The 24,947-nt window shown below is 39.8% G+C and overlaps 2 protein-coding genes and 1 long non-coding RNA gene across 8 annotated transcripts; all 3 read left to right on the top strand.

The window, feature by feature from the left end:
• The first annotated feature begins 2,969 nt into the window (after positions 1-2,969).
• Positions 2,970-6,397, top strand: LOC121695239 (progranulin-like). Of its 2 annotated transcripts, none has more exons than XM_042075894.1 (6): positions 2,970-3,086; positions 3,611-3,751; positions 4,065-4,358; positions 4,584-4,721; positions 5,075-5,323; positions 6,023-6,397. In XM_042075894.1, exons 2-6 carry the CDS (start codon positions 3,611-3,613, stop codon positions 6,149-6,151), a joined length of 951 nt encoding a protein of 316 aa, XP_041931828.1. In that variant the 5' UTR covers positions 2,970-3,086; the 3' UTR covers positions 6,152-6,397. The 2 variants fall into 2 exon arrangements, with proteins under 2 accessions (XP_041931828.1, XP_041931829.1); XM_042075895.1 differs by having other exon boundaries at positions 3,065-3,081.
• Positions 6,398-6,594: 197 nt separating this feature from the next.
• LOC121695244 (progranulin-like) lies at positions 6,595-13,784 on the top strand. 5 transcript variants are annotated; one of them, XM_042075905.1, is made up of 6 exons: positions 6,595-7,092; positions 8,934-9,074; positions 9,211-9,519; positions 9,739-9,846; positions 13,559-13,688; positions 13,766-13,784. In XM_042075905.1, the coding sequence occupies exons 1-5, from the start codon at positions 7,078-7,080 to the stop codon at positions 13,646-13,648; spliced, it is 663 nt and encodes a 220-aa protein (XP_041931839.1). In that variant the 5' UTR covers positions 6,595-7,077; the 3' UTR covers positions 13,649-13,688; positions 13,766-13,784. The 5 variants fall into 5 exon arrangements, with proteins under 5 accessions (XP_041931839.1, XP_041931838.1, XP_041931842.1 ...); XM_042075904.1 differs by lacking the exon at positions 13,766-13,784 and having other exon boundaries at positions 13,559-13,719; XM_042075908.1 differs by lacking the exon at positions 13,766-13,784 and having other exon boundaries at positions 9,400-9,519; positions 13,559-13,719.
• Positions 13,785-19,607: 5,823 nt separating this feature from the next.
• On the top strand, positions 19,608-20,264 carry LOC121695253. Its single transcript, XR_006026049.1, has 3 exons — positions 19,608-19,636; positions 19,934-20,036; positions 20,247-20,264. It is a non-coding gene; the product is annotated as an uncharacterized LOC121695253 (long non-coding RNA).
• The last annotated feature ends 4,683 nt before the right edge of the window (positions 20,265-24,947 follow it).

Raw genomic sequence — 24,947 nt, forward strand, 5'->3', positions numbered from 1 at the left:
CATTGCCCTTCACATTTATTGGTAGCCTGACGAGCCAGACCCACATTAAAATGTAGGGTCTGGGCACTCACCGTTCGCAGTGCTCAGTCCGAGGGGCGGGATAATCAGTTGTCTTTCAAATTCCCTCTGCACGCAATAGGACAGCGGCAGCGCTATGAGTCCCATGCGTTTCCCACCAGCGGAGCTAGTTGGCTAGTTCAGTTTGCCTACTTAATAAAAGCTTAACTCGTGTCACACTGTTTGCCAACAGCAACATCCATCTTATTTGTTTTCAAGTAGCAGGGAATTCAAGCCAAACCGTTGCAACTCTGCCATCAATCATTATGTTAAGCCCACCTAACGACTCTATACACGATTTCATTGGCCTGATTAAGTTTCGATTTCTGGAGCTCACAAGCCAACGGAGAGTTGCTAGCAACAGCAAATGTAATTTGCGGCTGCTAGGGGCGCGTCTAGATTTCTAGGCTAATTTATTGGCACTCCTGGTAAAATTGAGTAAAAGAAGTATAACAAAATCTTTTGGGAAATGAACTTGTATGGAGCCCAAGAGGTGTGTATTGAGAGAATGTGCGCTCATTTTAGTAAATTATGCACTCATTTTACTATATTGTGTGCACGTTTTACTAAATAGTGCGCTCATTTTACTAAACTGTTCTCTCAATTTAGTAAATCGTGCACACATTTTACTAAATTGTGCAACAATTAAAATGAGAGCACAATTTGGTGGGAGGATGGGGGGGGGGGGGGGGGTGGCCCCCGGGGACCAAACAACATTTTGTGGGGCTACATGCTCACCAAGTTACATGTGCCCCGGTGTTTCGGTGTCCCGGGAATCGTTGACCAAAAATGTAGGAAGTTGATGAAAAAAACAAAACAAACTTTGACAATCCCTGTATGACTGCTACGCTAGTGGCGGTCATAATGATTAGGGAAGTTAACCTTGAAATGTACGTATTCTTATACGTAAGTGTTAGAAACAGTTCAAAGGTTATTTTTCAGGTTCAGGTTATTTTAAATTTCAGATAACCGGTTAACAAAAACATTTCCAATGGCAAGTTCCAATGGCAGTTGCCAAATTTAAATGCTGGATGATCCAATCATGACAAAGACTAACAGATACATTCATAATATCATGCACTGCAGCATAATATGGTTCCAGCCTTTGGAATAAATACAGCCCTGTAATATCACAGACCCTCCACCATATTTATCATTAGGCTTGGGGTTTGTTTCAGTATAGTCATATCAGTATGTATGCCAAATCCACGTTGAGTGTTTGTTGCCAAAGACATCTGACAGCAGAGCACAAAGTCACTGTAGCATTCAGCTTTTTCCTGCATGGCATGCTTTAATCTATTAGCACAAAGCCACATTTGAAGATTGTTTTGTAACTCAACAACAATGATCCATATGGAATATTTTTACCTCTCTTACCATCCTCCTCACTATCCATGGGGGCAAGATAAACATGGGTCTTTACATTAACATTGTCACAACGTTTTAATTGTTTTTAAAATTGTAAATATGGACATTTCAACAGAGCCCCTAAGAGCACTTGTTATGATGAAGCAAATGTCAGTCAGACAATGATTTTTGATGTCCACCATCTCAATGAGGGTTGTGGTATGTTATCCATTAGTTTACGTTGAGTAAACATGACTGAAAGAGAGCATGTGATTATGAATAAAACCTCTGTTTTCTGAAGGAGAACATGTGACGTTAACCCTTTGTTCCTCATTGACCATGTGAATCTGGTCATTTAGTTGCTTCAGAATGTTTTAAATACGATGAGTTTGTAAAAATGCTATAAGGCACATGAAAAAATGTCCTAAAACGGGGATTGGAGATTAGTTCAAATTGATGACGTCATGTGGGGATGACTTTCGATTGGTTAACGCCTTGTGTTCTCGTTCAAAGAACCGAGGTTACATTCATAACCTATGTTTTGTAATGTGTCCATCTGAGACAAAATAAAATGTGTCATGATGATCTTTATTAGAAATGCAAATGTAAGGGAATATTATAAAATACAGGTACTATGTGCATGTATACTAAATAGGTATCCTATATCCTATGCAAAGCTTTTTTTCATTTAAATCAATGCTTCTCTTTGAAGAGAAATACCCCATTGGTAAAGATGTTCAAAGATTAATCATTTATCATAACCTTCTGGAAAACTCATTGGGATTTTATTTTGTTGTCAGCTTACAATTAGAAACTACTGTGTAGGCACAATCACACCAAAGTTGTGTAATGTATAGTTTACACATTGAGTAATTTCGTTCCCAACTTTATCCTTTTTGAGACTGACTAGGAGTTGCTAACACAAATTATCTCAGGAATGGAGTTCCTTCTCCATGTATGTTGATTTGAAAAGATAGATAGATAGATAGATAGATAGATAGATAGATAGATATACTTTATTGATCCCTAGGGGAACATACAGACAACACACACACACACATTCAATAACAGCAGAAAAAGTAATTAAAAGTACATAATATAAAAAACACAACTAAGCAATAAGGACTGTAGAAGATAAAGAATATACTAAATATACAAAATACAAATTATACTAAATAAAACTTAATCAAAATCAATTCTAAAAAACAGTATCCACAACTATCCAAACTGACGTTAGGCTCATTATTTATTGGTCAGATGCTTCCCATTCAATTACATGTTGAGGCCATTTCTTGTTCATTATGTTACACATGCTTGGCTCAAAGCATGAGAACATAATGGAAGTCCACACATAATTAATAAAGAATATTTATTAAAGTGCTAGATAAATGGCAGTATAATGAAAGAAAAGCAAAATGTTGGACAACACTTACAAAGGGGCGGGGTTGGCGCAGAGTACAGACCCGACAGGGTCCTGACAATTAGAAGAAGCAAAAACCTAATACACACATTAACATCACATCAATTATTGACGTGGAACACCCACAGCAAGATTTCCTATTTGAAATCGAAAAGGGGAAGTTCCCAAAAATATATTGACCGAGGTTGAAAGATTGCAAGTCGGCAAGAGATGAAAAGAGAATGAGAACATAACTCCAAGCACATCTAGCTGTGAAAGTAAGGTGAGCTGATGCTGTTGATGTTTGTTTGCTTACTAATTTTAATATTTTTTTGTTGCTTTTCTTGAATCTTTCTTCATGTCTTGTGATCTGTGGTGCCATTGGGGAGGTTTTTACTGTAATGTCTGTCATAGGTTTCAGTGAGTTGCTAGCGAGTTGTGGCTTGGAGCTCATATCTATAATAAGTCATCAGATCACTAAAGATCACAACCTGACTGTTTTTTTTTCTGGGCCAGAAATTTGTAAGAACGTATGAGAATCAATCCATCTATAATATGTAGACATTTATTCTGCATAAACATGTTTACACTTGTTTTGTTCATATAAAGATTTCTTCTCTAAACGTATAAGAAAAAGTTGTTCAGTGTTCAAGTTGGACAGTCCAACTGATCAATGTGCAGACTATGAGACACATAAAAGTGTTTTAAATTATGTTTGGACTGCTGGATTTTACAACACCTTTTTGTACAAAATACTTTGAATGTCATTTAAGGTCTTCACTTTCATTTCCCTAATTTTTGATTCAGATGTTGTCCCGTGCTGCACTGGTTTCCTTCTGGGTAGGACTGGTTTCTGCCAGAGTCATCTGCCCGGATGGGCGTGTGTGCCCAGAAAAGAACACTTGCTGTCTGACCGAAGGAGGATATGGATGTTGCATCTATCCCTCCGTGAGTTCATGAAGCTAATGGATTATAAGTTTGGCTTTTTTTGTGTAGTTTGAATGAATACAGCGAAGGAGAAGAAAACTGCCTGTATATAGTAGAATAAAATATAAGGGATATGTTGTACAAATGGATATACATGCTATAATTACAAAAATACAACAAAAATGAAAATTAATAGGGCATATTTGGAAATAGTAAAAGACAACACTTCATCCTGTTGATATAAGGGCATATATATTGAAGTGTTGTAAGGTGTACATTGTCATCATAAATGTCAAGTGTTTTTATGGCTTAGTCCCCTATTCCTATTTCCCAGGCTGTCTGCTGTTCTGACCAGTTGCACTGTTGTCCAGCTGGCTACCACTGCAGTGAAGCAGCTCAGTCTTGTATGAAAGATGGCCTGCCATGGTTCAGACTGCCGTGGCATAAAAACACGCCTGCTAAGGAACCAGAGATGACTCTCTTCAAGCCTGATTCTGAGACAAACAGCATTCAGGAGAAGCCTTCAGGCGTGTCTGTGGTGTGGTGTGATAACTTCTATTACTGCCTTGATGGTGCAACATGCTGCAGATACGTATATGGATCCTGGTTTTGCTGCATATACACATTAGTGAGTGAACATTATCATTACCTGTTGGACACATGATTTGGCAATGGCTGAATTTTCCAGCTAAATATATTCTTAATGTTTACGTAATTAGAAGTTATTCATGCCAACTGTCACTGTTATTGGATTCCACAAGACTATTGCCTTCCTTTAATTACATTATAAACTATTAATCTATTAATTTTAGATTGATTTGAGACACTGGCTGAGTGGTGGATTGATTTTCAGGGTCAGTGCTGCAGGGATGGCATTCACTGCTGTCCGTATGGCACCCACTGTGATGTCACCTCTACCCACTGTCTGAGGGGGGGTCTACGCATAGCTGCCACTCCTCAGCTGCCTGCCCTCAGATCGGATAAAGCTCAGGTATTAAACATACAATTGCAGACAAACTACTGACCAGTGACATGCTCTCCTCTCCTGACCATGAACACTGAGCGAATAACTTGCAATAAAATATAAATTCCGATCACCTACCAACTGACACTAGATGTAGGCCTACTCATACCTCGACTATAATGGAGCATTTTAATTTGAAGAAAAAAAATAAGCACATAAAATGTATTAAAAATGTTGGAAGACTACTCTGACTCCAAAATGTAAACAGAAGTGTTAAATCTTCATCACTGATGCCCATGAGCACTGAACAAATAACTTGCAATACAAGATAAATTCCAATCACCTATACCCACTGATACCAGATGTTTGCATACCTCCAGCTGGACCCGTGCTGTCTGAGCAAAGCAGGCTGTTGTCAGGTGGGATTCCACTGTGACAGAGAGCTGAGGGCTTGTGTGAGAGACTTTGCTGCTCCTGTACCCTGGGTCACACTGGAGCTGGCCCCTGGAGATGGCAGCGTGGCCCTGACCACTCAGGTCATACGCTGTGACGGACGTTTCTACTGCCCTGCCGGCAACTCTTGCTGCAAATCACCCACTGGAGAATGGGGTTGCTGCCCGTACCCACTGGTAAAACACTACTGTGTCGTCACAGAGAATTACCTTTCTTTCTTCAGTGAAGAGACAAAAATACTATTCTTAAAGTGTAATTCCAGCGAAAATGGACCCAAAGGTGTTTTTCTGCATTAAAACACATCAAATAAGCCCAAGATTGTAGGCTAGCCAGAGCCTGTTTACTAGTCTGGTTAGCACGCAGACCTTCTCAATTGAGAAGGACTTTCCTTCAAGAGGAGCTATAAGGGGGACAGTTGGTAAGTGTTTTCATAGTCTTCTGTTATAAACTCTGTATTCCCTAACTACGTTGTTGGTGCTTCGTTTTATGTGTAGGGACCCTGAGCAAGCTACTGACGAGGTTTGATGCTGTTTTGAACAATATTACTGATAAAAAAAATGCTATTTGGGAACCATTTCACTCATGGCCCTTAGCTAATCCACTGCGATTTGTGGCTACAGCTTATACCGGAGCAAGCTCTGTTGTGGTTGATCAACGAAAAATACTGTCTCCACGGCTTATTTGATGTGTTTTAATGCAGAAAAACACCCTTGGGTCAATTTTCGCTGGAATTACACTTTATGTTCATATGAACATATGAATTCATATCTATCTATCTATCTATCTATCTATCTATCCACCTACATATACCTACTAGTTTACCACATATCACTAAGTACACTGCTAACTCTCTGTCTTCTCTGTATTACACAAAGGGCCAATGCTGCCTGGATGGTAAGCACTGCTGTGAGTACAAGTGGAAATGTGACCCGACCTCCATGAGCTGTGTGAAGGGAGACACCAACATCCCTTCATCTGCCATGAGGGAGATACAGCAACTGTGATGCAGCAACCCTGCTATGGGTCTCATATGCAGAACTTCACATCAGTGGGAACTATTGGTGCTCAGGATGTAGCCTACACTGCTCAGTCTTTCATTGCTGACATATCAGTTTCAGCTTCATTTAATTGATCCCCATAAATTAAATGATAAATTCATACAATCATGAAATCATCAAAACAAATATTTCTTCATTCATTTTGGAGTGGTATCTACACTTGGAAATAAATTAAAAGTTACATTAAACCTGGTCAATTGGAATGTGAATATGCTCTTTGCCATGATATGCCATCAGCTCTTTGCCATGCAATGCATGCATTTTGATCAACATGACATTAGCAATTGAAAATGTAAAAAAAAAACAGCAGACATTTGTACACAATCAGTTGCACGGATATTCTAAAGCATTTGCTTAAGAAGCTGTTAAAGATTAGGAGAAATGTCTTTTGATGTGCACAAATGATTAGATGATATGGAGTTTGAACAAGCAGGTTTTGAGAATTTCAATTCTGATCTGAGATGCAAATGGCCCTGCAGTATCCTGCCCTTTTAGGCTTTTAGGAAATTCTCCAAACTGCTTTTTCAAACCCACACTGATTCTTTTAGTGAATTCTGTCATATCTTCCAGTACATCTGTTAGTGTTATTGCTTCAATGTAATTGCATTAATCCACAATACCTTGGTCTTCTGTAGTTCTGATCCCTGGACAGGACTCTGCATGCCATGCCGTAGTGGGTTGCCCTTGTGGGTTCTCTCTTTGGCGTTTTTGGAATTTGAATGCAAAAAATAGTGGCCCATCCTACTACTCAAAAGTCCACCCCTGTTGAAAGATTCTGGGTACGCTTCTGTTTCGCTTTTAAAGGGTTTCAAAGAATGTAAACGAACGTCAGAGGAGTGGTGAAAAGAGAAGAAAAGGAGAGCATAACAGTGATGATTGCTGTGAAAGTAAGGCGAGGACGTCCATTCAGACATATTTCTTTCTTTATTTTCATGAAGTCTTCATGTTTTGTGATTTGTGTCATCACCAGGGAGGATTTTGATTTCTGCCAGAGGAGGTTTGAATTAGATGAGATTCAACTGTGACAAGTCTCATCTTGTCGCACTGCATGTTTTGGGGTTGGGCATCTGCTGGATAACAGAATCGGCTGTAATTGTCGTCCTATTGTCCTGTTCATTTGAAGAGTTTTTGCAACAGTAAGGAAACGCTTGCATGGGTATTGTGAAATGGAGTTCCTTTTACTTGATCTGGTAGGCTGTGGTGGCCAGTGCCTATAAGAGGCCTTATACTCGCACGTCTGTGTTCATTCAGTTGTTTCTGATTATCGTCTCAATTTAATTTGCTTCTGTCTCTCGATAGTTGCATTTTCTGTGGTATCCTGTCCTGGTTTTTGTCATTGGTCTTCACTTTGTTAAGCAGTAGTGTGATTTTTCAATTTCTTCATTTGATTGTCTGCAAAGGCTGGGGCCTATGTGTGTTTTTTTTAGGTTCTAAAGCTGATAATATGTAATGGTAACTATTTTTTTTTTTTGTTGGCAAATTTTCATGATCAATTAAAACAAATGATCTGTGGTTGTCCAGCAACATTGCTCAAGAAAGTTTTATCACTTTTAGTGTTCCCTTTTGTCGACACATATGCAGACGAGAAAAATATAATAGCATGCCATCATATATTTTATGTCATTTATTACAATATTAGTTTAAGGAAGCAGACCAGGAGATAATCAAAACTATACAGAGACAATGTACCATTAAGAAAGCAAAGGCTGCCTACTGATAGTTGTGGGTTGCATTTTGGGGGCTAGTGAAAATTCCAACTCTGCCAGAAGCTTGAGGTGTTTCCTAGCTGCATATTCATAGCGTCTCCTTGACGCCCACAAATGGCAATTACTCCTGCCAATTACGCAATTACACAATGTTTTAGCGAGTTTGAGGGACTGATAGCACAAATGACAGGGAGAATCAAAGGGAGAGCATCCTGACTGATCTTTCTTTGTGCTATTTTTGCAGACCTACTACTGTAATCAATTCCCTCTGTGAGTGGATGTTACAGTCGACCTCTCTTCCTCATTCATTGTCAATCAGCCAGTAGTCAAAGCGTGCTGGTGGTGTCATGGTAGGCTACCTCCCTGAAATAAGGTTCTGCAGGTTGGGATGCCTGAACTTGGTCCCCATTAGTTTATCCTGTTGCTGGAGAGGTCTGTCCACAACCCATTCCTTCTGCCAATTTAATTCTACAGACAAATAAAAACAAATCAAAATCGTGCAATTGATCATCCATCACATTGATGGATTTTCTTTTCTAACCATTCAAATGCATTGTAACACAAATGTTCAAAACAGCAAAAGTAAACAAGAAGGAACTGCGTTAAGGTAACAACTTACATAGCCTGTCACATCAAATCATCAAATTTGCGTGTGTGTGTCACAGCCAGAACACAATGTCTCCACTCTGGTGAGAATGTGGGGATACTATAAAATCAATTTGAAGTAAAGTTTGGATATCTGTATTGTTCTGGGGGGTATTCCAAGTACATGGTTTAGTGGAAAACCTGGGTAAGTTAACTCAGAGTAAGTGGTAAACCTCCTACAACAAAAGCCCTATGGCATTGTTTAGTCAGGAGAATAAAGCCATACAGCTCTTCTATTAGGAGGTTTACCACTTACTCTAGTTAGTTAGTTAGTTAACTTACTCAGGTTTGTCACTAAACCATGTACTTGGAATACCCCCCTGTACATCACAATACAAAAATAGTGTGTGCCATGTAAGGTCTTTGTTTTGATGCAGATGTTGGCCCATGCCGTGCTGACATTCCTCTGTGTAGGGCTGGTCTCTGCAACAGTTGTCTGCCCAGATGGGGGTCTGTGTCCAGACAAGAACACCTGCTGCCTGACCACGAGAGGATATGGCTGCTGCAACGATCCCTTTGTAAGATCATAAAGACTTGTATATCAAGACAATCTGAAATCAGAATCAGAGTTGTAAAACTCTGTTAGCATAAAGTGTTTCATGGTGTAATGATTTTCAAGTGTTTTCATGGCTTAACATATTCCTATTTTCCCAGGCTGTCTGTTGTTCTGACCAGTTGCACTGTTGCCCAGCTGGCTACCGTTGTGGTGATGCAGCTCAGTCGTGTGTAAAAGATGGCCTGCCATGGTTCAGACTGCAGTGGACAATGAACTCGCCTGCCAAGGAGCCTGAAACTGGCCCTCTTAAGCTCTCCCTTCCTGATTCTGAGACAAACGCCATTCAGGAGAGGCCTACAGACCTGTCTGTGGTATGGTGTAACGATAACCACACCACTCACTGCCCTGATGGTACAACATGCTGTTTAAGCCCTTATTTTGGCTGGGGTTGCTGTAACCACCCACTTGTGAGTGAAAAAAATAAATGCATTTTTCTTATGTGCTGACACATGACTTGCCAGTGAGTGACTACAAACTATTCTTAATATCCAAATAATTAGACTAGAGACTATTCCTGCCAATGATCCATGTATATTGCCCATGCATTATGTTATGTTTATTTCAATAAGGTTTTACAGTATTAGACCGATTTCAAATGCAGGCTGATTGATTGATTTGGTCTTTAGGCGCAGTGCTGTAGTGATGGCATCCACTGCTGTCCACATGGCTACTACTGTGACAGCACCTCTACCCAGTGTCTGAGAGGTGGTGGTCAGCGCAGATCTGCTACCTATGTGAGGGGAAACGCCAACATCCATACATAGAGCACCTGTGATACTGCAACACTGCTATGGGTCTCATGTGCAGAACTTCACATCAGTGGGATTCATCCATCAGCGCTTAGGATGTACACTGCTCAGTCTTTCATTGTCTGTCATTGCTCCCTGTTCAGTGTTAGCTTCATTCAAATAACACCCATAGATGAAATGATAAGGTTCATATATCCATCAAAAGAACCATTTAAAATAAAAATGTTACATGTTTCAGCATTATTTACATTTGGAAATACATTTTTTAAAAAGGTGACCTAAAACCTGGTTAGGGGAATGTATTATTATGACTTTTTTAGTTTTAGTTAGAATTATGTTTTTTCTTCTGGATTTCTAAGAATTTAAAAAAAAATATATTTTCCCAGTAAGTTTGTGTAAATGATTCCCAGGACACTGACAGACCATGAAACATCGCTCTGATCATTTTGACCCCCCCCCGAAAAAAAAAGGAGGGTGGGGCTGATACAGTTTTCTGTGTATATCTCGAGAACCATATGGCCTGGCCTAGGAGGACCAAATATTTGTTGTATGTTGGTCTTAAGGTGCTATCTCAATCCGTCCCATAACCACTCAGGGATATAGAGCCACCTAGTTAAAAATGAAAAAGCAAAAATGAAGCGTTGTAATCAGGAATCTTGGTGATAGGTGGTCAGATGTGTAGGATCATTATGACAGCCTCTTACTGTATACCAAACGGTCTGTAGATGGTGGTGTTGAGCGAAAGGTTGCCGGATGATGTTTAGATGCAAAAGCCTCTAAACCAGGGGTGTGTGTTACTGTGTGTTCAATATATGGGGGGGGGGGGGGGGGCAGATACTGTCATGGCAGGGTTAGAACTGATTTGTCTCTGTCACTGATTTGTGTAATGTTCACGATGGTGAGTGAAGGCTCTCCACACACAAATTTTAAAAAATACTGTACATTTGTTTTACATTTCTTTTTCAAGTAATTAATGTAGAACTGTAATTGGGTATTGTTATTAATCTTCAATCAAAACAATACAACTGCAATTTTATTGATATTCCCTGAAATACACAACTAAATAACATGACTCTTTAATGTTTTTAAAAATGGAGATAATAGCGTTTTCAAATAATTTCACTCCACAAATAATTTTGTGGTGAGCGTCCTGGCGCATAATGGCTGCCGTGCATCACCCAGGTGGGTGCTTCTCATTGATGGTGGTCAGTAATGTCCCCTCTTCACTGTGAAGCGCATTGAGTGAAAGCGCTATATGTGTTGTTTCTTACATTTTGGTACAACTAAAGCACTCATCTTCAGGTACTTCTTAACAGCCATGTCAATGAACAGGAAACTGGTTTGCCAACTTCAAGTCAAAAACGGAAGTTCGTCACTACGCTAGTGCAGAGCCTATTCCACTGACAAAGATGTGGAGATGGACGCAGAGCTCTGACTGTAAATCTGATTCAATTTGATGTAATTCAAAGTTAACTTTCTCGCGAGTGATTTATCACAGCAACTACTATCTGTGACTAGCACCGTTGGAAAGCTCAAATCATGTGTGACGTGAACTACATGAGCAATTCAACAGAGAGGAATGGGGCCCATAGCTTTCTTGTTATTGTTGTACATCACTTTGGACAAAAGTGTCTGCCAAGAATCATAACCATACAGCCATATAGCCATAACCATAGCCATAACCAATTGTAAAATAAAAAACGGAGTGTCTATTTACACCCCTGGTATGAATAGCCTTGGCCACACAGCTGAGCTATTCACACCCTGTGACTTAACAACAAAAAGACATTGCTCACGTACACAAAAAACATGGCGGACATTCGTTTTTTCGTCAGCAGAAAGTGAAGAATTCTGAAAGGTTTCGGCACTAATATCTGTTCAGATTAAGTTTTAGATTGAAAAGTTGTGTTTTATTTTCATAATCTTGTTTCAGTGAACACATACAACCGTCAGTTTGTTAGTTAACAGAAATTTCGTGAATATGACGTTCAGGCCTATAAACTATAAGTTTACCTGCAAACGCACTCTGCTTGGAAGGAGATAGTGCAGTGGTCACAGACAGGGGTTAGTATGTGGGAGGCTGGGGTTCAATTCTCGTGTGATGCGTTTTGGCAGAGTGAGTTTGCATGTGTACCAACGTCTCTGGAGAGAAGGCGCGCAATTTGAACAAGAAATCAGTTCTCAAACGGAAGTTTTGATTGCAACAATTAGCTAGTTCATGCACCAGGGTGTAAATAGCATACAGTACTATATACACCAGGGTACAAATAGCATCCACTTCTAACTATACATTGATGCAAACAGCATGAGACCTTATTCAGAGTGTATTACACAGCTGAGCAATTCACACCCTGTTACATAACAACAAAAAACATGTTTTTTTTAATTATTATTACATTGTGTGATCAATATGCCAGAATAAATGCACAGGGGTGCAAATAGCATACACTGATATTTGTACCAGACGGGGTATTAATAGAACACATTGCTGTGTGCACCGGGGTACGAATAGAATTCACTTCTAATTGCACCAGCATACACTGCTAATTGTACCAGGGGTGCAAATAGCATTACCCAATAAAAAATCAATATGAGTGCACTGGGCTGAACATTCTAAACCCTTTGTTTCTGTTCAGATTTATCGCTGTAACTTCACCTGGAATGTTTATTTACAGAACGCTAAAGATTCCATTCGCAAAGTAGAATCTTCATAGCCTGGGTGCCAGCCGAACTTAGCCCCGCCCACAACATTTGAGGTCGGGAAGTTCGGTCTGGCATTGCTCCGTTGTGGAGCAACTATGCTAGAACCAGAGCTGTTTGGACCAATCAAATTGGACTTTACGATGGTGGACAGGTGAGCAGGGGCGTAGCACAAGATCCTGGGCCCCTGCATAAGCAGTCTTGATGGGCCCCCATGTTCCTCATCCCAGGTAAAATAAAATATATTCCAGACTTTTCAAGGGCCCTCTCTCCCCTTGGGCCCCTATTATCAGCAGTGGTTTTACCCCCAGTCCGACGCCCCTGCAGAAGTGTCTCGTCTCACATCATCTGAGCATGCTTAGGTTGATTTTGTTGGCTTTGTCAATCGTCTTTGAACCCAGGTTTTATCACTGAAAACGATTATTTCTGAAAACTTTGGCCAAAGTTGATATGTGGGAAAACTCCAGTTTCACTTTCATCAAGGGAAAACAGCTTGTTTGCATTGTTACATGCTGTTCTGTCATTTATTTTAAATATCTGATTGGCCACCTGCTTGAGGGGTTTGCGACACCTTTCCCCAGCTGTTTATAACATGTTTGTAGCATCAGTGTTCAACAGAATTATTTTTAAAAGCGAAGGAGGGGAAATATCCGTTTTTGCAAGTAGCCTATCCTGCTACGTATTTTGTGGTCTTAGATTTCGCTATCGGGTGTTGTAGGAGATATTGACAGCACAATAACTTATACAAAAGACCAGAAAACAATGTTTGCATTTGTGGAGAAGAAGGATGGTTAGTGTGTTCTTCCTACAGCTCACAGTATTTCGTTGCTCTGATCTATCCAATTGAGTGCAGAGGTATTCCCCCCCGTAACGGTTGAAACACGCCCCATAATTACGTCCCAATGGAGCAATATCAGACTCATATTCTGACTAGAAGAGTTTGACGTGTCAGGCTAGAATCTTCAGTGAATTCCTAGAATCTGTTTGGTCTTATTAGAACTTTTCAGCTGCTGTCTACCAGTCCGAAAGAAGCAGCACAGGAATGAGAGGGTTGACACCAGCAAGAAGAAGCAAAAAAGGAGGTTAAGTGCCTCAAGAAGGAGATGGCAGACAGGAGGAGAAAAGAGGACCTTGAGATGGACATCAAGGTGAAGAGTGTGAAGATGCATGGCTGTCCACCATGCTCCAGCATTCTGATCCAGAGTTCAGCAAAGAGGACTGCAGTAAGTATCATATTTTCAGTTTAGGTATTTTATGTGTTTTGGTGCGCTTTGCGTGCATTTATTCATCACCATCTGGTTACAGGTGGTAACTGTGTATACCATTGTCTGTACCACTACCCTTTCATGAACCATGGGCCCCCACCTATAAGCTTGCCTAGCTTCCTTGGGGGACCCATTCACTCTACCCAATTGATTCTGTACCGCTACTGGATTATTGTAATGTTTGAAGTGGTATTGTGAATAAACTCAAACTCAATATGGGTGAATAGCCTACGAGTCTTGAAGAGTCAAAATGGACACCTACATTTTAATGTTGTCAGACTTCAATCAGAATCATCCTTTCATATCTCTCCACAGATCCGGAAGGGTCAACTATTGACCACGGGCAGAGCCGGACAGTAACGGAGTACATTTACATGAGTACAGTACTTGAGTACAATTTTGAGGGATCTGTACTTTACTTGAGTATCATTTTTGGGGAGTACTCGTGACTTTACTCAAGTACATTTGAGAGGAAAATATTGTACTCTATGTTGCCAGGGATGGGCAGTAGGCCTATTTCTAATACATGCATTTACAATACGTATTTCAAATACAAAATACTATTTTGTAATTGAAACACTTGAAGCGAAAACTATCATTAACTTGTTCAGAAAATTTAAATAGTCTGGCGAGGTGGGGCCACAGGTTGGCACTGCACATTCCCGGGATGGACCTGCTGCTTCTTCATCCATTGTTTCGTCTATGGTTTCGTCTCTTATCTAAATCAGTGTTTCCCCTACAATGTATTTAACAGCGGCGCAGCGCCGCCGCTGGATTTTCAGCGCCGCTGCAACATAATATCACGAGATTCACTTAACACACTGTAAAAGCACAATGGCCAACGTCATCTCGAAATTGTTTTCTGAAAGTCTTGAGTAAGTTAAGTGCATCAAATCCGCACTTAGCCTCTCATTATTCAGGACATATATGCGGCATGATGTGTCAGGTGATTACAAGCCCAAAGACAAGTCTGCAGCCCATATGGCTAGCCTACGTTCTGAACACGGTTACATTGTTTAGCTATCCGACTGATGGGGTCTTGCTCCGCCACAGTGTAGCCTATGGTGTCATCGTTCACTTGTAGGTTACACAATAAATAGTCTACTTATAGGCCTGGTGACAATAAAAAATGATATTAGTTATATTTCATCACGAAGCTGTTTGTATGCCGTGAATTCGCTTGTAGCCTATGCCATATGTTAAGCTTGAGCAATTCCTCTGATCCAAAGCCTGCTTTGACACATTGACACTAATGTGAAACATGCATCCTCCTCTCCTAGCCTACATCAAATAAAAGAAACCAATTCATGATTACCGAAATGAATTTAACATGGGGGGAAAAAAGTTTGTTGCGATTTAGCCTACTGTTGTGATGCGGTTCTTTCTGCTGATTGGATTTACCCCCCGTGTCGTCAACTCTGAGAACTCTTGCTCCGGCTGACAATTTTATCCAGAGAGCTGATTTCCCAAAGATGAGCCTCCATCAACATTCAACGACAAATTATTAAAACGTAAGTAATGCAATAGAGTAAACCAATGTGCTACAAGGTGTATGGTCTTAACGTTAATTGTAGCCTAGACTTGTAACGTTAGCGTAGGGCTATATGTAATGTTTGCATGGGAAAGCTAGGCAAACACAGTCTTGGCCTGTTTAAACTGTCTGATAGTTAAAGGAAATATGAGCATATGTTGGCATATACGTATAGCCTAAATTCTGTCCACTTAGCTATAATAGGCTATCACAAACAGACCTTTTCTACGTTTACGGCATTAGACATATAGGAGCCTATATTCTCTTATCAGAAAGACATGTTCTCATAACTTCAGCGTTCTCTTGACGGTGAGACGAACGGTCGCACTTCAATCAAGTAGCCTAGGTCTTTTTCGAGTTAATTGTGAGTGAGTTGTATGGTAACTGTGGGAGTGATGTAGAAGAAAAGTGAGTATTTACTTTTTTATACGTGGGTTTGTTGTTTTGGGACTGAGAATTAGACTACAAGGAGAGCATCTGGCTACGTGCATGCGTGTCAGCATTAATGCCCCCCCCACAATTCAATTCAATTCAAAGCCCAGAAAAATTAAGTGCTCGCAGATTGGGTGTGGCCTTTGCCATTAAGACAAATTTAAATAAATTGTAAATAATCTTTTAATTATTAATGGTCATTAAATGGTTGTGCCATTTAATTTTTCTTCTATCATTTTTAACCAATAATGTAAAAGAAAGCTGAAAATGTCCACAAAAGAAACACGAAGGTATGATATAAAAAAAAAAAAAAAATGCGCAACAACCCCCCCCCCCCCCCCCCCTCCCGCCAAGTAATAGCACCGCTGCTGGAAAAATTTCTAGGGGAAACACTGTAAATCTTACCATGGAGTTGACTTTGGCGGAAAGCTGAAGGTGATTGCTGATAGGCTGTCCCAATCAGTGGCGCCTGCACTATCCAATCACGTTTGAGAGGGAAACAACAAATTGAGGGTTTCCGAGATTTTTCTTTTTTCCTTTTTTTTTTTAGAAGAAGTAACAGGTACTCACGGTTATGGATAGAAATGTAGTGGAGTAAAGTAAAAAGATGAAAAGGACTTGATAACTCCATGTAGGACGTTTCTGTACATAAATGTAAGCACTGTGGCAGTAATGCAATATTTAGAAAATGTAGGCTACTCTTGTACTCTTGATACTCAAGTACTTTTAAAAACAAGTACTTCAGTACTTTTACTTAAGTAGACATCTGACCGTTGTACTTCTACTTGTACTTGAGTAAAATTTAGCAAAGGGATCCTGTACTTTTACTCAAGTAATGAAGCTGTGTACTCTGTCCGCTTCTGACCACGGGAGACCTCAGCTGGACGAGGAGGAAGGTGGGCCCATTCCCACTGCATGTTGATGGAGATGGTGATCAAGAGTTCAGCAAAGAGGACTACAGTAAGTAGGCCTATCACATTTTCAAATACTTGGATAGAGTTGAAATAGACACCTACATAATAATGTTGTCAGACTGTGACTAATTTGTCATTTGTCAGCTCCGAACGAGTCATCAGAACTTTCTGGCAGACTGGCCGAATTTGCAAACAGGTGCAGGTGATTGATAGACAGAACAGGGCAGGTGAGAACCAGGAGCAGACCGAGGAAGGGCGGAGACTCTGACCGACAGCAGTAATACACTACAGCCCCTGCAGAGGGAGACAAATAGACAAAACATAGGAGGACAATCTACAAACAGAATCCACTATAAAATCGCTGAAGAAATTTTTGTTTTGGTGATTTCATGATTGTATGATTCATTTAATTTATGGAGATCAATTAAATGAAGCTGAAACTGATATGTCAGCAATGAAAGACTGAGCAGTGTGCATCCTGTGCGCTGAGGGACAAAACACCACTGATGTGAAGTTCTGAACATGAGACCCATCGCATCAACTTTTTTTCCAGAGGATTTCTTTCAGAGCTATTTTTGTTCAATTTCTGAAGACGGCCTTTTGATGAGGACTGGCCCAGTGTGTTTTTCCCTGTGGAATACTCTCAGGACTGTGGAAGGTCTGTTTTTTTAATCTGCTAATAAAACCTCCTCTTCTGAGCCAAATCTGGGTGTTTGTCTTATCTGAACCTGAGTCAGGGTTCTCTTTCTTCAACATCAAATTCAAGGACTCAAGACAACATAATTTGAGACACAGATCAAGGTTAATTTAATCAAAGTGACTCACAGAATTCCATGGCAATTAGGATCTGTGCATCTTTTCAAATCATTAACATTTGCACAAAAGTATATTTCTGAAATCAATTAGTGCAAAATTACCTAAGCAGTATCTCGCTCAAAATACTTACTTTATGTTTCAAAAGTGACTATTTATGCCAATGAAACTGTCAGTGCAATCAACAAGTCCTTATGCCATTGCTTAAACAAGATAGTCAAACTGCTTTGTCAAGTTGTCAATATGACAGTTTAATCTGTAGTATTTTTTAATATATAATGAGAAATGCACAAGACACTACTTGCTATGTGGTATCAACGGTGCTATAGCTACAATATTTTTTAAAAAGTTACACATTATTGTGTGTGTGTGTGGGGGAGGGGGGTTACTGTATTGTACTTTTTGCACGGCAATCTGCTGACAGACATTGATTGTTACAGTATAAAATAAAGATTTACAACATTTAGTCCTTGAGCCACACCCCCTAATTTTGGTCAATTGATATTCAAGGGGAATAAGTCTCATAGTAATTTTTGACATGGTATACCACCCTAGAATTAGAAAAGATGTGATAGCATTGCATTTGGGGTAGCTTTTTGTGTTTTATCAGCCTGTTTATGTTCATTATATGTCTATGGATGGATATTTTACAGGTGAATAGGCTAAACATTTTAACTAATAGATAGCCCCACAAAACTTACACAGCTGATTAATTACATTAAACATTCACAACTCTGAACCAGAATACTCCACTTCAGGATTTTATAGGATTATATATTTGATATTTTATATATATATATATATATACACACATATTATTTCAGAATAATGTATAAATATATATTTATACATTATATATTTATAATTTAAATACAGTTGTGCTCATAAGTTTGCATACCCTGTACATATACATGCTGCTAAAGTTGACTAAAAAGAGGAATAAAAAATTAAAATCAAATCTTTTGGAAATTGATCTTAATGCCTTAATTAACAAAATGAGGAAAAATCCAACCTTTCAGCACACCAATTTTCTTTGTGAATGCATAATTATTGTAAATAAATAAATGTTCTTCCGCAGATATTTATTTTTAAAGGCCAGTTATTTCATGGATCCAGGATCCTGATAAAGCTCCCTTGGATGTCAACTCAACGTATGTACTCCCAATCATCCGTAAATTGATCTAAAGTGCATTTTACTCTGGATAATTCCTTTAAGAGAGCCTCAACCATGAATAATGCAAATAAAGAAAAAAACATGTTGCCAATTATACATATACACAAACCTGCCTTAACATGGTGTCTTTGTAACGTCACTCATTTCATTAGGCTTATCGAACACCTCAAGCCAAATGACCCCATGAAGACCTATTATCAAGTCTTTTTGGGAATAGTACCAACAGCTGCCTGTGTAAGTGTCGGTGTCATTTTGGTTGCTCATTTATGTGTGTGTATAAGTTTGTGTGTGGACAAATATTGTGAATGGATAGTGCAAAGGCCATGAGAAACTCCACGTGTGGTGGAGCAGCAGTGACGTCACCACCTGGCAATTGTTTGACCTATAAGTTTGATTTCCAAATCCACCGCTGCTAATCATCAAATGTCTGCTAAATACTGCTCAACAGCTTAAACTTTACAAGGACCAGACGACTGTCAAAATTGTGCTGAATCTGGTTGCCTTGCTGTGTGGTGCAGACAATATTCTCTGTACCCATACATTTGTGAATTTATCATTTTAACATTTTAATTCATCATTATGACATGAGAAATATGATACAATGAGTGTTGGAAATTTAAATACTCCTTTTCACAGGAGCGTGCCAAGAACGATTGGGGTGACTGGCGCCCCCATCTGGCGATGGTTCTTTGCCATCTGAACAAAAACAGCCTGGAAATCATGGAAGCAATGGCAGAGACCTTGGGTAAAGATAATACAAATCAAAGATAATTAGAACATGCTCACCCTTGTTAAAAAGTTCACAAATTCATATTGTTTAACTTTCCATGCCAAACACAGGATCAGATGGAAAGCCCAATTCTGCGTATGTATGCAACCTCATAATGCATTTGCACTGTGGGATATTTTTGGAAAAGGCTGAATCTCGTGGTAGGGAAGTAAGGAGGTAAGACCAAAACAAGAAAACACACAGTCATAGTAAAATCACAAGGTGAGACAAATACATGTGACACACACTCAACATAAAGTAACCATAACCAAACAGCATTGTATCTCAAGAATCAAGAGGTAAGACAAATCAATGAAATACACACATTCACACTTTACCCAAAGTGATAAAAAAAGTGGCATTGTATCTCGATTATCAAGAGGTAAGACAAATCCAAACCCACTTTACCCAAAGGAACTATAACACAACTATGTAAAATACTAATATTTATTTTATGGCCATGTAATCACCTAGCAGACCATTCGTAAGATCCACCAGGGCAGCAGTTGAAAGAATGGAGGTGTACGATTATGTGCTGACCCTAAAAACGGACCAGCCATTCCTCTCAGAGTTTCAGGTTTGTTTTTCTTTCTGATGAAATAAATGTCTTTTTTGCGATCATTTCATGCTCACATTCTGGGGTTGTCTTTGGAAATGTACCAGGCAAAATTACAAATTTGCTCAGTTAGGGACAATTCTTTAATGTGTTGGAAAATGTCCTAAACAATAATACAGATGAAGGAAGTGGCCCAAATGTCCAATCTTACCTTATTTGATTGTTTTCTAGCATTATAGAACACTGTGCATCAGGATGCTGTTGCGCATGGATAAAAGTTTTCCGTCCTACGACGGATTTCCGTCAACTCGGGTTTCAAAAGGCTAAAAATGAGATCGGTGCAGATCCGAAGAGAAAAAAAATGAGGGGGTGATTGGGGGGGTCTACAACACCGATATGATTCGCAACAACTTTTCCTGTCAGCTCTGGGCCCAGTTCCCCGAAAGCATCTTAAGCCTAAGAGCGTCGTAAAGTCCCTCTTACGAACGTCTTAAGATTTGCCGACTGTTTCCCGAAACCATCGTAGCTTAAGAACGTCGTGAAAACACTCGTAGATCTACGAGTGCTCCAGAGTTCTCGTTACCGGCTAAGAGCATCTTAACAGTAGCCTACTTCTCACTGAGGTCACCAACAGGACATACAGAGGAATTACAAGTTAGAATACATAATCCAATTTATGTTCCCATTCTTTATTGTGTTTACCTGATGAATCAGATTTTAGCGTGCAAAATAGTATAGCCTACATTAAATGGTCATAATAATGTGATGAAAAGCGGACAAAAATGCAATCCAGTCATGAAACGAGACGTTGCCAGAATAGTTTGCCATTATCTTTGCTAAGTGAGGGATATATTTTATTAGGCCTATGAGGTAAAAGCAGAGAAAGGAACATGTGGTTTAGTCTGTAGGCCTAGTACTACATCAAAATCTAAGCCTACACATTTCCTCACTTTCTTACTCGACTTCTTTCTTATCTTTAAACATGTTCTTAAGTGACACAGCGAAAAATTATTGCATGGTGCAACAATCTAATCTTAAATAATTACAATTATTTATGTCTGTGTATGGTATATAACCTACTTGGGATGCTTAGGCCTACATGCAGATGTCAAAGTGTTTCTATTTTCGTATTGATGTGAATTAATGTGTAGATCCGAAGTTTAAGCAGTAGGCCTATAGCTGTAACGTGCAGTCACCTGACATCACCGTCAAATCAGAGGATATTTCAGAACTATTAACGTAGACAGCTCCCCTTAAGAGCATCTTAAGAGCAGTGCACGCGCGTTCACGCTACGAGCATGTTCGGGAAACAGTCGGAAAAACCAAACGAACGATCGTAAGATGAATCGTAGAAAACCCTCTTAAGAGCGTGTCTCCGTCGTTATCGGGAAACTGGGCCCAGGCCTACTATTGAAATGACCGAATGGCGGTAATGGCATAGCCGACTCAAAGTTTCCATTATTAGGATACTAATTAAATAACCTGGTCATAGGCTATGATAAAATCCAAAGAATAGGCCTACTGATGAAATAATCATTAGGCTATACGGAAAACCTTTTAAACAGCTTTGTTGGAGCCAGGCTGCTTCGCTTTTGGCATGAAGGCTGCGGTTTATCAATCAACGTTGGCAGACGGACAACGAATTAAACTAAAAGGTTCAAAATCAACAGACGTCTCAAAAAATCTCTCTTCGTTAGGGCTAGGTAGGCTACGATAGAGAAAAAAAGAACAGAGGTTTGAGAAGTTCGCTTGAACAGAGGTTGCGCAATGACATTTCCCGAAGCATGATAGCCTAAACACGCAAAACTTCATAAAGCAGAAAATGATACACCAGCGTTCAATGCCCAATCAGTCTCAAAAGGTAGTTAGTTTAAATAAGTTAGGTTATATTCAGTTAAATTATGTTGATTATGTTATGTCTTAACACAAATTAAGTCTAAAACAAAGACGAGATCTGCAAATTTGGGTTTTGGCAGAGTCCTGTGCAGTAGCCTAAACTTAATGATGATGATGATGATAATTACACCCTAATAATAATAGGAATAATAGCCTAATAATACTAACAATAAGAGGCCAATTTATAGGCTATACATGCATTTAAGGAATCAAAGAAAGAAAGATGAACCGACGTTTTGGATTAGCCGCCTTGTCTTACTAAACAGGCAATCGAGCGGACACTTGTCCTTCTCTCTTTTTGGAGGCTAGTAGGCCTATGTGCAAGGAAAATGAAGAAGCAACACAGCAAGAAAAAATGTAGGCTATTATGTTGTTTCTGTCATGAGCCTTTGTCTTTTGATGGGATGTGAATGTGAATATATTGTTGGTGGGTTTAATACTGTGGTAAATAAAAAGTCGTTGTCCTACACCATGGGTCTCCAACGTCGCTCAAGCTCAGTCGCTTGCCGCCCCCTTCTGAGCTTGCCAGAGGCTGAAGCAGTAGGCTGTGCCTACTACATTTAAACACAATTGTTGCCGCGACTGGAGGCATTAGCCTACAGCCTACGAATTTAATAAAAAGTAAATCATGCATACTTAAAAAAAAAAACTCAATTTAGGCTACTTGGCTAGGCAGTAAGGTTTCCACTACAGCACAGCGCACATTCAATGAATGAAAGCGGCTTCTATCGCATTAAATCGCGGGTGAAATCCTGACACTCTTTCAACATGAAACATAATAGTGAACTATCAAATATCCCCAGTTTTCATCTATTCAAACATTTAGCAATATAATCAAACTGTCCAAAAGTAATCCCAAACCAAACCGAAAATCTTCTGCTTTTGATCTCAGTCTACCGGTATGCAGCTCCACACTAAATGCATGCCTCACAATAAAACGCACAAGCATGCCCAAATAAAGGCCTGTGCTTTGCGCAGCCCAAGTAAATAAAAGATCCCGGCCATATGAGCGGTATGGTTTAGCCTATCATAGACCTATACTTTTAAACATGGCTTAGGCTATTTAAAATGAGTCCCGGCCTGGATTTTGTTACAAAAAATAAAGGTCAGGGTTAATTCAAATTTAAAAGCACATCCGAACATTTTCCTTTAGGAAAGTCGAGCCTATCGGAGCACGTCATTTTACTTTCAGTTTTGGCAGCATGGCCGCACTTCTACTGAAGGAAGGCACTGATGTGTCGGAAATTGATAAAACGGTAAAAAATAAGTGGAGATGGGCTTGGCTATGCGAAATAGGTGATGATGGCAAGCCATTTAGTTCTTGGTGTAAAAAAATGAAAATGCCAGGCGTTTGCTTTTGTGTGGTTTGCCACAATCGTGTATGGGAGCAATGGCAAGAAAGTCCTTTCACGCCATAATTCTGATGCTAGCCATAAGGCTAATGTTAGAGCTCTTCAGCACACATCTTCATTGCCTGGCGCAACAACCACCACAACAGAAGTAAGTCCCTCTATGGCTGACCGTGTCTGCGCACAAAAGTACGCATTTGCTCTTTCATAGCAGAGCATGCCTTGTCCCTGACCTTATCGCAGCCTCGTCAACCTGATTCGATCAGTTGCAGAAGACCAGAGCGCTCTCTCCAGGCTGTCATTGTCCAATGCATACGCCTCCTACTTGTGCACACATGGAATTGCAGCTCATTGCAAAACAGAGTTGTCCATGAAACTGAAAACAAAGATGTTCTCTTTGAATGCGGATGAGGCAACTGATATGAATATGGACAAGATTCTAAATGTACTTGTACGCTTTTTTGATGAGGATATGGGGAAAGTTGTGACCCATCATTTTGGCTCAAGGAGAGTGAACATTGCAGATGCCTCAACCCTTACAAATGCAATGGCAGAAATCCTTCACTCCTACAATTTAAGTTGGGATCAGGTTGTGTCTGTTTTGTTAGATAACTGCAGTGTTATGAGAGGGAAGCGATCTGGAGTGGAGACGCAGATCAGACAACAAAACGAATCCCTCCTTGACATCAATGGAGACACGGTGCATATGGTGTCAAATGCTGCCAAGGCCCTTTTGAATCCTTTCAAGAATTTTGTTGATGATTTCTGCACAGATGTCTACTATGACATCGAAAAAAGTTCCCCAAGCAGAAGGAATTGTTTGGAGAGTTTCAATCTCTATTACACATGAAGAGCAAGAGCCTGATCCGCCCCATCAGCAGCAGGTTCCTTCAGATGCTGAAAGTGTGCAACAGGGTAAGGGAGCTAGTGGATCCACTGATTGCACACTATTTCAGCTTCCTTTCACCCCATGATCAGCGCAAATACAGGTGAGATAGCAGTAGTCTAGTCTTTCCCTTCAATATTTTCTCTATTAAATTTAAAGTCTCAAATGCAAAGGAACTTTACTCTTCTTAATCTTATGTATGTCCTGTGTTTTTATTTATTTATTTTTTTTACAGATGGCTGCTCAACCAGGTTCTGCAAAAGCATAGGGTGACATCTGATGAAAAGGCTAGGATGGATGTACTACATCAACAACTTGCAAAATCAGCAAAGGGCCTAACCGACACAAATAGTGACAGGAAGACAAGGATCTGTGTACTTTTTACAGAGTTCCATAAGCTCACAGCCATGATCGACTTATACAGAGGTATGGTAAACATATATAATACTGTATATATTTTTAAATTAAAGGTGCTCTAAGCGATGCTGGGTAACATCACTTCTTTTGACTTTCAAACAAAACAGAGAGCTAGCTCGCTACTTCCTCCCCCTCCCTCCCGTGCAATTGAAACTCCTAAACGCACATCTCGTCTGTGATTTGCTGGAACAGTTTGTTATGTTTTTATGGGCTAGGTTTGCCCAGGTTGTTTTTGTTGCCGTTTTTGGAGCCTGGGCTGTCCACAGAGATTGTGTTTTTTTACAGTGTATTCAGGACACAGACAGCTAGCGGTTGGTTAGGTGATGTTTGCAGTAAGTGACATATGTGACAAATGTTTTAGCCTAAAAAATGTGTGGCATCGCT

This window comes from Alosa sapidissima, chromosome 21 (genome assembly GCF_018492685.1).
Source record: "Alosa sapidissima isolate fAloSap1 chromosome 21, fAloSap1.pri, whole genome shotgun sequence".
Taxonomy (NCBI): domain Eukaryota; kingdom Metazoa; phylum Chordata; class Actinopteri; order Clupeiformes; family Clupeidae; genus Alosa; species Alosa sapidissima.

Bases quoted from the DNA above. Each gene is read 5' to 3' on its own strand.
- LOC121695239 (XM_042075894.1), top strand. From the start codon at position 3,611: ATGTTGTCCCGTGCTGCACTGGTTTCCTTCTGGGTAGGACTGGTTTCT. The intron at 4,722-5,074 runs GTATTAAACATA...GCATACCTCCAG, and splicing joins TCAGATCGGATAAAGCTCAG to CTGGACCCGTGCTGTCTGAG. The intron at 5,324-6,022 runs GTAAAACACTAC...TATTACACAAAG, and splicing joins GTTGCTGCCCGTACCCACTG to GGCCAATGCTGCCTGGATGG.
- LOC121695244 (XM_042075905.1), top strand. The intron at 9,075-9,210 runs GTAAGATCATAA...CTATTTTCCCAG, and splicing joins GCTGCTGCAACGATCCCTTT to GCTGTCTGTTGTTCTGACCA. The intron at 9,520-9,738 runs GTGAGTGAAAAA...TTTGGTCTTTAG, and splicing joins GTTGCTGTAACCACCCACTT to GCGCAGTGCTGTAGTGATGG.